Source organism: Equus quagga, chromosome 18, assembly GCF_021613505.1.
Source record: "Equus quagga isolate Etosha38 chromosome 18, UCLA_HA_Equagga_1.0, whole genome shotgun sequence".
Taxonomy (NCBI): domain Eukaryota; kingdom Metazoa; phylum Chordata; class Mammalia; order Perissodactyla; family Equidae; genus Equus; species Equus quagga.
In genome coordinates, this window is record NC_060284.1 from 22,380,929 (window position 1) to 22,392,195 (window position 11,267).

General features: G+C 40.1%; 1 protein-coding gene across 1 annotated transcript in view; it reads left to right on the forward strand.

The window, feature by feature from the left end:
* The first annotated feature begins 617 nt into the window (after positions 1-617).
* The window catches only part of SH3GLB1 (SH3 domain containing GRB2 like, endophilin B1), a 37,163-nt gene continuing 26,513 nt past the window's right edge, over positions 618-11,267 (forward strand). The window contains exon 1 of the mRNA XM_046645135.1: positions 618-1,020. Within this exon, the coding sequence (XP_046501091.1) occupies positions 949-1,020 (72 nt within the window). The 5' untranslated portion in view covers positions 618-948. The remainder of the gene's footprint in view (positions 1,021-11,267) is intronic.

Sequence of the window (11,267 nt, forward strand, 5' to 3'; positions counted from 1 at the left end):
CAGTGTGTGCATGCTGCCAATCACAAAGTCCTTGCGGCAGCAGATAGTTACAGAGCTTTTGGTGGGGGTGGCTAAGTCCCCAAGAGATGTCAAGTAATCGAACTGAGAGCTTCTTGAGGGCAGGGACAGGGTCTTGTTCAGCATGTTATCTCCAGCGCCTAATTCAGTCCTCGTACACAGTCGATACTCAAAAATGCTGAATGAATGAACAACAGACTCGGTGCGGACATTAAATTCAACTCTATTCTGCAAACTTACGCCGAGCGCCATCCAGGCGTCAGGGACCACCCCGGCGCGGGTGCTACAAGATGCCTGGGAGCTGCTGGTTCTAATTTCACAGATGTTGTAATTCTATGCTATAACTTCCATATTTTCTCTTAAAACACAAAGGACATTTGAGTTGTCTCTGCTCTTGGTTTTCAGGGGCTTAACGGCAAACACGCCACGTCCCCGCGGCGGGCAGCTCTCCGCGAACGCGACCCTCCCTCGGGTGGGGTAGGCCGAGCTCCCGGCGCCCCCCGCGGCTGAGCCGCCGCGATCCTGAAGGGGTCGCTGTTCCCGCGATAACCTCTTTAAGGTTCCGCCCCGCGACCGGCGCTCGCTTCCTCCGTTGGGGACCCAGCCCCAGACGGCCTGAACGCCCGGCCGTTTGCGTCGTGCTCGCCCATCGCGGCCAGAGCCGCCGTTAGCGGCCGCAGTCCCAGCGGACAGGCGCTGCTCTCGGCCTCCGCCGCCGCCTGGGCACGCGGCCCGCTCCGAGTCGCTCGTTCTCGCCCCACCCTCTCTCTCCCCCTTCACGGAAACGACAGCTGCGGCGGCGGGGCTGGCGCCGCCTCCCTCCACCTACCACGTCTGCCCCCGCCACTGTCGCCCGGCGCCCCAGCCCGGCCGCGGCGCCCCTGCCTCCCCGCTAGGTCAGCCGGCAGCTCGGCCCGGCTGCAGCCCAGGATGAACATCATGGACTTCAACGTGAAGAAGCTGGCGGCCGACGCGGGCACCTTCCTCAGTCGTGCCGTGCAGGTACCGCGGTGGGGGAAGGGGTGGCGGCGCCGGGCAGGACCAGGGAGGGGCCGCCGCAGCGCCCGGCCTGAGGCGGCTGAGCCCTCCGCACCTGGCCTCGCCTGCCGCCCGGCGGGCCTGTGGCGGCCGGCGGCCCTGGTGATGGGCGCGGCCTGGTGCTCCTCTGCACCCGGCGGCCGTTTTCCTGCCCAGCCGCCACTCCACGGGAAGCGAGGCGGGATAGGGACGGGGCCCGGAGCCTACTCCCGCCCCTGGAGGACACCTTGAGTTCGGCCTCCGGTTTCTGACCTCACGGCGCCGGTGCTTGGGTGACCTCCACCCACCCCTACCCCGGCGGGCGGAGGCCTTGCGAGTCCCGCGCGGAGACAGACCATTCTTGCACCGCCCCCACCCTTGCCTTTCGTTTCTCTCACCCTCCTCGCCAAGTCCAAGAAGGAAGTTTCCTTTTCCTGCCCCTCAACCCAGAGAGCTGCCAACTCAGTTCCCTCCAGCCCTCCCTCTCCCTGAAAGGACCGTCCCTGGGCTTGGCAGTCCGTGGGAGAAATGGAGATCGCCAGTTGGCGTCCAAACTTTGCCAAGGCCATGAGAAACCTAGAGTTTGGGGGTTCCCACCCATTCTCGGAATGGGAAGCGCCGGCAGTAGGGTGAATCTCTCCTGGTTCATGCGTGCCTATAGTCGGTGGTATGTTTCAAATACACTTTAAGGGGAGAAGTTAACTATCTCGTAGTATTCCGCAGTCAGGGAAGCGTCAGTACGAGGCAACTGGGACGGTTTCCTACAGTCATCACCCACATTATGCGAGCTCAGTTAAATCTATGAACAGATGTAAATTTTGCCACAACATGGGTTATAAACAATCTGGTGTCTGAGTTAATGACATAGTCACGGTAGCAACAACATTCTCTTATGTAAAGTGAAAACAAAAATAGTTTTCCAGTATGCATACCAAATTGATACAGAAATGTAAATCAGTTGTTTTGCTTTACTACTTTCCTTGTCTCTTTCACCCCAATTTCATTGGCATAGTCCATCTTACATTGCACTATTCCTGGGAAAAGTGTGGTAGAACTAGAGCAAGGTAATAGCTGCCCATTGTGAAAAAACTGTGTCAAACATTTTGCTAGGCATTTGACGGATTATCTCCAGTCCTTTCTGTAACTTTGCCAGATCAATGTTATTAACCCCTTTGATGTATAAGGAAGCAGCCTCAGAGTGGTAAAGTAACTTGCTTAACTTGCAGTCTAGTAAATAGCCAAGTGCTGTTTGACCTACTACTGCAAGTTGCTTTTCTCTTCCTGGATAAGCATTGCGGGTTTAGGGCACACTGTAGAATAATAGAATGTTACAGCCTGGAGAGACCTTCTAGTACAATGTGAGCATTTCAGTAACACTTAAGCAAATAATACTTAAGAGATGGGAAATTCCTTCTAGGTTTTGATTTCCAAATTACAAAATCTACATGATGAGTAATAAGCTAGCTGCCTTAACCCTCTTCTCCCCCTCCTCCACTAAAATATAGGGTATATTGTAAAGACATTAAACTGTATAGTTAAAATAATTTCTTGATTTAAATTTAGCCTACTTCTAATACTTCAAAGACAAGGTGCAAGAAGAATGAGTGATTGAGGGTCTGAAATAAATTATGATTTGTGAGACTTAATGTTGACTGCAAAGGAGGCAGAACCTTTGGTATTATTTTTTTTAGGACTGATTTCCTGTGATTCTAAATGCTGAATGCAGATTTGACACTATATAATGCCACTCTTTTAAATACGGTTAGATTTGTTTTCAGGCGCATAATCCACAGTGCTTACTTAGGACACGTGTACTAGAATTTGATTTAAATTGTCTACAGACTGGATTTAAAAAATAAATGTGGCAAAACTCTCAAAACATGTACAGGTACTTCCCAAATGAATTTTAATTACTAATTGTTTCAGATTCTTTAGGAAAATGTTCTTAAGTTCTGTCCTAATCTGTTATCTATCAAATAATTTTCAGTCTTTAATACTTAAATGCCTACTCCATGTCTGCCTGTCACTACTACAGGCATCCCTCATTATAAGCAGGGTGTTGGTTCCAGACTCTTCGGTGGATGTGGATACCAAAATCTGCAGATAAAATGGCATAATATTTGCATATAACCTACACACATCTTCCCATATACTTTAAATCATCTCTAGATTATTTGTAATACCTAGTGAGATGTAAATGCTGTGGAAATAGTTATCATACTTGTATTGTTCAGGGAATAATGACAAGAAAAAAAGTCTGTACATGTTCGGTACAGATGAAACCATCATAGACTTTTTGATCTGCACTTGGTTGAGTGTACAGATTCAGAACCTGCGGATATGGACGGCCCACTGTATTTTGGATACTGGTGATAGAGCAACGAATAAAATCAAGAAAACCAGTGAATTAAATCAACTCCAAAATGTCTGCCCACCCAGACCTTACAGTCTAGCAAGAGACGACGAACTAGTAAATACATCAGATGGTGATGGAGAAAAAGACCATAGGGGATAGCTTAATGGCAGAGGTGGCAGGTGTTGCCATGTTGTCTAGATATGATGGTCAGGGCCAGCCTTTCTAATAGGATCAGATTTGAAGAGACCTCAAGGAAGTGACCGATTCCCAGTTTTTTGAAGGAAAAGCATTTCAGGCAGAGGGAACAAGTGCAAAGACTGTGGTTGCAGGGGTACTAGGGAGACCAGTTAGGGAGCTGTGGCCATAGGACAGGCAAAAGGTGATGTGACTGAGATAAGAGTTACAGCAGGGGAGGTTCAAAACCTGTCCAGTATTGCTTGTCAGATTGTCTGGGGTTCAAGAGAAAGGTGAGTCAAGGATGACTCTGAGGTTTTGCCTTGAGTCATTTACTAAGTGAAAAATTTCAGGAGGAATAGGCTCCTTTAATGTGTCTTTTTATATTGTCTGTTAGAGATATGTTCTGAAATACTTATGTATAAACTGTATCATATCTGAGAATTGCTTAAAAATATTTCAGAAGAAAAAAGGGATAGTTGAAACAACGTTGGCAGAATGTTGATAGTTATTGAACCTGGGTTATGGGTTCATGAGATTTCGTTATACTATTATGGTTTTGTGTTTGTCATTGCCACAATACTTTTTTAAAAATAAAATATGTGAGAAAGGAAAGATGGTTCCAAAATGTAACATATGAAATTTGGAATACATTATGGTAATTTTCAACAAAACACTACATCCTCATGTCAGTAACTGAGTTCCAACTCTAAATTGAGTTGACATCCGTATAGTGCCAAGTGTCGTCCTAAGAAGAGCATTAAGACCTATGCCAGTTATTCATTATAAGCAATAAGAACAGTAGGAATGGAGTTCATCTTCCACATTTCTAAATAATTTCTATTCAAATTATACCTTAAGGAAGGCCCTTCTCTGGCTGGCCAACTGCCATACATTTTTTCCATTTTACTTAAAAATTTTTAAGTTAGTGGCTGGCCCCTTAGCCAAGTGATTAAGTTCGTGCGCTCAGCTTTGGCGGCCCAGGGTTTGGCCAATTTGGATCCTGGGCGCAGACATGGCACCCCTCATCAGGCCATGCTGATGTGATGTCCCACATAGCACAACCAGAAGGACCTACAACTAGAATACAACTAGGTACTGGGGGGCTTTGAAGAGAAGAAGAAGAAGAAGCAAAAAAAAAAGATTGGCAACAGATGTTAGCTCAGGTGCCAATCTTTAAAAAAAAAAAATTTTAAGTTAAAAATTAAACATATTCTCTGTTTTAAAAAGTAAAATCAAACTATTAAAGCATATAAATGAGTCTCATCACTCCACTTTCACCCTTCAAAAATTTGTTTATATACCTTGGTACTTAAAAAGAATGTTAAGGTGAAATGTATAAGTGAAAATGAATATTCCTTTTCACATTCATTCATTAACAGTCCATTTGGGTGCTTTGTTCTTAATCCCTCAAAACAGAATACAGAAGCATCAGGTAATTTATCCTTGATAAATCGTTACTTTATTAGCGTCTTAAAAAGACATTTATTAGTTCTTAGAATCTGTCTTTTCCATCTAAACTCCTTAGTAGAAGTACTCCCTTCTGGGCTTGTCTTTTCTCTCATTCCTATATAAACTCTGTATTCTTACCAAATTATTTTTTTAATTTCCGAAGTACCTTGTACTTTTCTAGCTCTAGGCTTTTCTTCATACAGTTAAACTCATCTTGAATGCCCTCCACCCCATCTTGGTATAGTCTTTCCTTGCCTCAAGATACAGCTTCAAGTCCCATCTCAGAACACAGGAGCTTGATATGAAATCCTGTGTCATTTTTCAGTTCTGTATGATCATGTGGCATTTTTCTTCTAATGAACTGTTATGTAAGGTCCCTTGGAGCTCTAAAATTCTTGTTACTCCATAGCTTTCACATCTTCAATAAGATTGTCTGTCCTAAGGAATCAGCTGTTTCTTTTTTATTCTTCTCTCACAACGCCCAACTTGGTTCTTTTTAATTTTTTATATCATTTTAGGAAAGCAAGGTAGTATACATATGGAAAGTTTGCTCTTTGAATCATTTAGCCTATTGAATAATTTTGTTTTTATTAATACTTTTCTAGCATTGTATCTGCTGACCTTGAAGTTGATTAATGCCAGTCTAAAATATTAAACTATTTAGTTCAACCTATATTTATTGAGTAGCTCCTAGGTCTTTACATTGAAGGATACCGAGATGAATGAGACCCAGTTGCTACCCTCAAGGACTTCATAGTCTAGTTGCAATTTGTCATAATTTAGATATTTTATTCTTTGTGGTAAATACCCATTTTGTGAATTACTGTTCTCTTACTTTACTTGATAAATCTTTCAAGTGAGCACATTTTTAATTCAGAATTGATATTAAAGCAAAGTTTTGCTCACAATCTTTGAAATAAGAGCCTATACTTCCTTAAAAAAGTATTTTCAAACTAAATTAATTAGGGAAGGGGTTCATTTTAGCTTTCTGACATTTTCTTTGAACTGACTTCTAAAGTTACACCATGAACTTCATGAATGCCAGCTATTCTCTGAGGGACAAAAGGTCTTTAAAATTTAGTTGCAAGCTTGGCCTTGATCTGCTGTTTAATTCAGCAAGCATAGTAGTGTGTCTAAGCTGGAGATGTAAAGATGAATATGTTGCTGCCCTCAACTAGCTCGTGTCAAGAGTGGCAGATCCTGTCTGGATGGAATTCTAACTTGGCCAAACATTCTCTCTTAAGCCCTTCTCAAATCCCATTTCTTTTATAGAATTTAAACTGCAATAACTTCACTAGGTCTCTAAAATTCTAATAAACATAGCGTGTTCAAAGTCCCTATGTTTTTCTCATTATGTAAAAACTCTGCCTATTTAGTGTTTCCCAAAACTATGTTGGCATGCTTTGGTGCTCTTGGCATTAATTTAGTAAACTACTAGATAGAAGGTGGTTTGTTAACCTGATGTTGAAATAATTATGTATAAGCCTAGAACAGTGATGCTCAGTCTTAGCTGCACTTAAAATTACCTGAGGAATCTTTACAGGCTGCAGCCCAGTCCAGTTGAATTAGAATCCTTGGGGTTGGATTTGGCATCAGTGTTTTTGAAACCTCCCCCAAGTAATTGCAGAGAACAGCCAAAATTGGGAACCAGTTGAGAAGGATCTGCTTTACAGTTTACTAAAGAATATTCAGAATTTGTGTTATACATTTTCCCCCAAGAAGTTTAGACTACTTTTGAAATATTACTCTTACCCAGTCAGAGAACTGATGGTTTGAGTTTTTATTAAATAGATGTCTTTGATCACCCACCCTTTTCACTTAGAGTTCTTTTTTCTTTCTAGTAAAGCAGGGTATGGAATCCAGGCTACTATTTCTTACTGTAGGCTACATTCCTCTCTTGTAGTAAAGGAAGGATTACAGTGCCTGGCATAATGTGGCTGACTCAAAGACAATCCTTCCCTTAAAGGAGTGTTTAGAGAAAATATACAAGGAGGGGGATTAAGCTTTCTATTCTCATGTTGTTTTACTGTATTACTAATGAAATATTGTGAAAGAATTATACATCATATTACAGTTTACAGAACACTGGGTTTGGGTTTCTATGACTTATTTACATTCTGACTTTTATAGTACGTTGTTTTCACAAAAATTTTAATTATTAAATGCTACTGCTATACTTTCATTAAAATACATGCTTAAAATCAACTGTAGTTTCTCATTAACAGCTATTATCATCAAGAAACTACACAGTTAAAAACTAAAACTTTTTAAGGATAAAATATAAAATTTTTGGTTATTAGGAAAGGGATCTTTTTTAAAAGAAAATTAATATGTCTTTTTGTCCTTCTGAAAATGGTACCATTATTATAATTTTATGTTTGTGTTTAGGCAGTATTATTAAGATCATAAAATCTTTGAAGGCAAGAACCATGTCATATGCTGATTATACATCTTACATACAGTAGATGAAAATATATATACTCCATAAATATTTTTTATTAATAATTTAAACTTCCTTAATTTAGTTGCTATAATGCATTATTTTCAGTAGTAGATGCATTCTTAAAAGTGTTTTAGAGAAAAATGTTACGTATTACATATTGTACTATTGTAATATGTTGTACCTCCTGAATAACAATGGAAAAAATCCTTAAGCCCCCACAATGATAAAATATGGGAAATAGTATATCTTTTACAATTGTACATTTAAGTAATAAAATTTAACTTTATAATTTTAACTTAAATATATATAACATTAGCAAAGTTCTTATGTCCCCCCCGCCCCCTCCCCCCCGCTTTTTTTGGTTCGTTCTAGATAGGATTAAGGTTGCCCTTAATTTGATGATTATTGAATATTTTGTAAGAAGCAGAGGTGGACTATAGGATAAAGCTGACCAGAGTGCTATGAACAAAGACACAGAGACAGGGAAGCACAGCATATGTTTGGATAATGGCAGTAGAAAATATTAATTTACTGGAAGGGTAGAGTAGTGTACTAATACTGATTCAAACAGATGTGAGATTGAATCACAATGCCAACACCTTGGGCAAAATGTTTAACCACTGTGAGCCTCAACTTCTTCATCACTAAAATTATGATTCTTACCTATATAAGAAGATTTTTTTGAGTATTTTAGATAAAATGCACAACTGAGTGTATGGCACTTTCTAATGTATACTAAGCCCTAACACTGTTAAGGATACAGAAGTATAAAAAAGGTCTTATAAATGATCTTAATTGAGAAAAGAAAACACTAAAAAAAAAATTACAAGATAAAACAAGACCATATATAACATACTGAGATGTGAAACACAATGTAGTTAGAGTGAAAAAAAATAGTAACTCTTTTCACTCTCAGAGAATTCAAGTAAACGTCAGATAGAATTTATTATTGGTACTTCAGAACATTGTTCATGTGGGCCTTATTGCAGAACTGCTATTTTCTAAACAGGTTTTCTATAATCAGACTCTCTATCTCACTTATGCTTAGTGTTCCTTATATTGCTTTTTGTGTTTTTTTTTTATCCTTCTGAACTAAGAGTAAAAAACCTACTCATTGTGTTTGTAGAATCTTACTTTGTAAGTCAGTTTACATATTTTCTTTGTTTCTTGCTCAGACTTATACAAAAAAAATGACGTTGCAAATACTCATCTTTGGTCTATTACACTTTCACACACTGTCTTTTTCACTAAAAAATGTTTATTTAGGGGCCAGCCCGGTGGCACAGCAGTTAAGTTCACACGTTTCACTTTGGCGGCCTGGGGTTCACTGGTTTGGATCCCAGATGCGGACCTATGCACCACTTGTCAAGCCATGCTGTGGCAGGCATCCCACATATAAAGTGAGGAAGATGGGCATGGATGTTAGCTCAGGGCCAGTCTTCCTCAGCAAAAAGAGGAGGACTAGTGGCAGATGTTAGCTCAGGGCTAATCTTCCTCAAAAAAAAAAAAATGTTTATTTAGTGAGATACCTATAAGGAAGTGTCATGACAATCAGAAAATATTAGTTAATTAAGTGAGCAGGACTTTTGACCGGAACATTGAAGTGTTTTATTTTCCTAATAATTGCCTTTTTAATTGTTGGTTCTCTGAAATATTATTGGGAGAAACTTAGTCTAAAACATAATTTGTATCAGATAAACTCAGTGACTTTTTATTTAATTGCTATGTATAAACATTTTTTAGTAATTTCTAGCCTGTACCTTTAATTCCAGTGTGTTTCTAAAACATCTAAATCATTAACATGATTTTATGTACTGAAAAAAATAAGCATATAGGTTTATATCGTTTAGGTAATATTTGTCATTTAGCTCTTGTATAACCGAGAACTATGTCTTTAGTTCTTAGCAGAGTGCCTTGCACAAAGACTGACCTAATAAATACTGATTTTTAAATGTGGATCTGTTGATTGTTGTACTAATCTGTTCTTGGACGTTAAATATAAATTAAGGATTTATACCAAAAAATAATATTTAATATGCATGAAGGTAGTGCTAGTGATTGTGTAGTGTAGAGGAGGAAGAACATTTCCTCCACCCACTGGGTCTTTCTGGCTGGGCTGCAAATTAAATTGACATGAGACAGAATAACAGGAGAAAATCAAACAAAGCTCTATAACATTTATACATGGGAGAGACCCCCGAAAACTAAGTAACTCACCAGAATGGCAGAGGCTCTCATCTTAAATACCATCTTCAGCTAAAGACAAAGGAGGATGTTGGGGGGGAGTGTTTGGGGCCTCAAAGGGGAGGAACACAGTTCACATGGAAATGGAAAAGCAAATGTTTGTAAATAGAACTTTGATAAGAGTGGGCTTAGCAAGGGTCCTCCCAGTCCGCAGTTCTGTGGTGTTGGCCTGTCCTGGGGGCAGGCCTTTATTTTGAATTTCTTTTAGGCAGTTGGGGGGAGTTTCTTTCAGAGTGTTTTGTTCTTAAAAATAATCAAGGCAAGGCAAGAGACACATTTTGTGGTGGCCAATTCTGATCCCCCACACTAGCAATGCAATTGGAAGATAAATCTCTATACCCTCTCCCTAGATCTTTACATAGCTCATTTCTTACTGTTCAGTATCAGGTTGTTACCTGCTCAGAGAGGCTATTTCTCTAACCACCCCCATCTCACACTCCTCAAACTCCTACACCCCCTTCCAGTCCCTGATTGCATATCCCTCTCCCTTTGAAGCCTTCCCTGATTTTCCTGCTCCCCCAAGCCCCTGTGGAATGAATTCTTCCTTCCTCTGTGCTTGAATTCTGTAATTCGCTCAGTTAATCATTCACTCGCTCAAGAAACAATAGGACCACCTGTATTGGTCCTCTCTCCACCATCTTTTTTATCTATGTATCCTTATTATCAAATTATTTATTTACTTGTTTATTGTCTGTCTTCCCTATTAAAATATAAGCTTCCTAAGAGCAGAAAGCTTGTCTGTTTTTTGGCTGCTGAAACCCATGTGCTTAGAATGGTGCCTGGCACATATGTAGGTGCTTAATAAATATTTGTTGAAGTAATGAATAGAATGAACAAATAGATGTACTTGCTTATTAAGGTACTAAGTGAGTAATTTTTCTCTACTGGTAGATCATCCCCTGTGGATGATGTTCACCTGGGTGTGTTCCCTTTCTTTCCCTCCTATTGGTTGTTTTATCTGGGAAATAATCTATTTAACTGTTGGAGATAGGGCTTCGAACATGTAAAATTCTAATCTGTACCTCTGTAGGAGGTCTGTTGCTTAGAATCTTCAAGGATCTGTAGAGAATACCAGAATTCTCCCTTAAGAATGAGATTATGTAGTTACCAAACTGACCTTGGGATTAGGATTTTGATTTTTTGCCCAGTGCCTCTCCTATCCTCGGTTACAGTACACTGCAAGTTTATGGGCTTAGGCAATAGCTTTGGAACTGCTCTTCTCAGTTCCACCCAGTGGGTCAGGGCTTGGCTACAGACCAGTCTCAAAAAGACCTAAGTTTTTACAGAAGCTCGAGCTGTTATTTCTAGCCTCTGAACAAGACTTTCAGTGGGGGTTGTAACCAGAAGTCTAAGAATAACATTCTGGAGAACCTTTCAGCTAAAAGTACTAATTGATAATCAGTTGAAAGTATTAGGCCAAAAAGAAGGATGTTGAAACATACATAATAAAAGTAAGAAAAATGGAGCAGCAGAAGATATTTTAAGAAATGAAAGGGGGAAAAAGCAAGGTGAACATTATATTTTGGTAGGCAGAAATGAGTTATGACTAATAAGCATAGAATT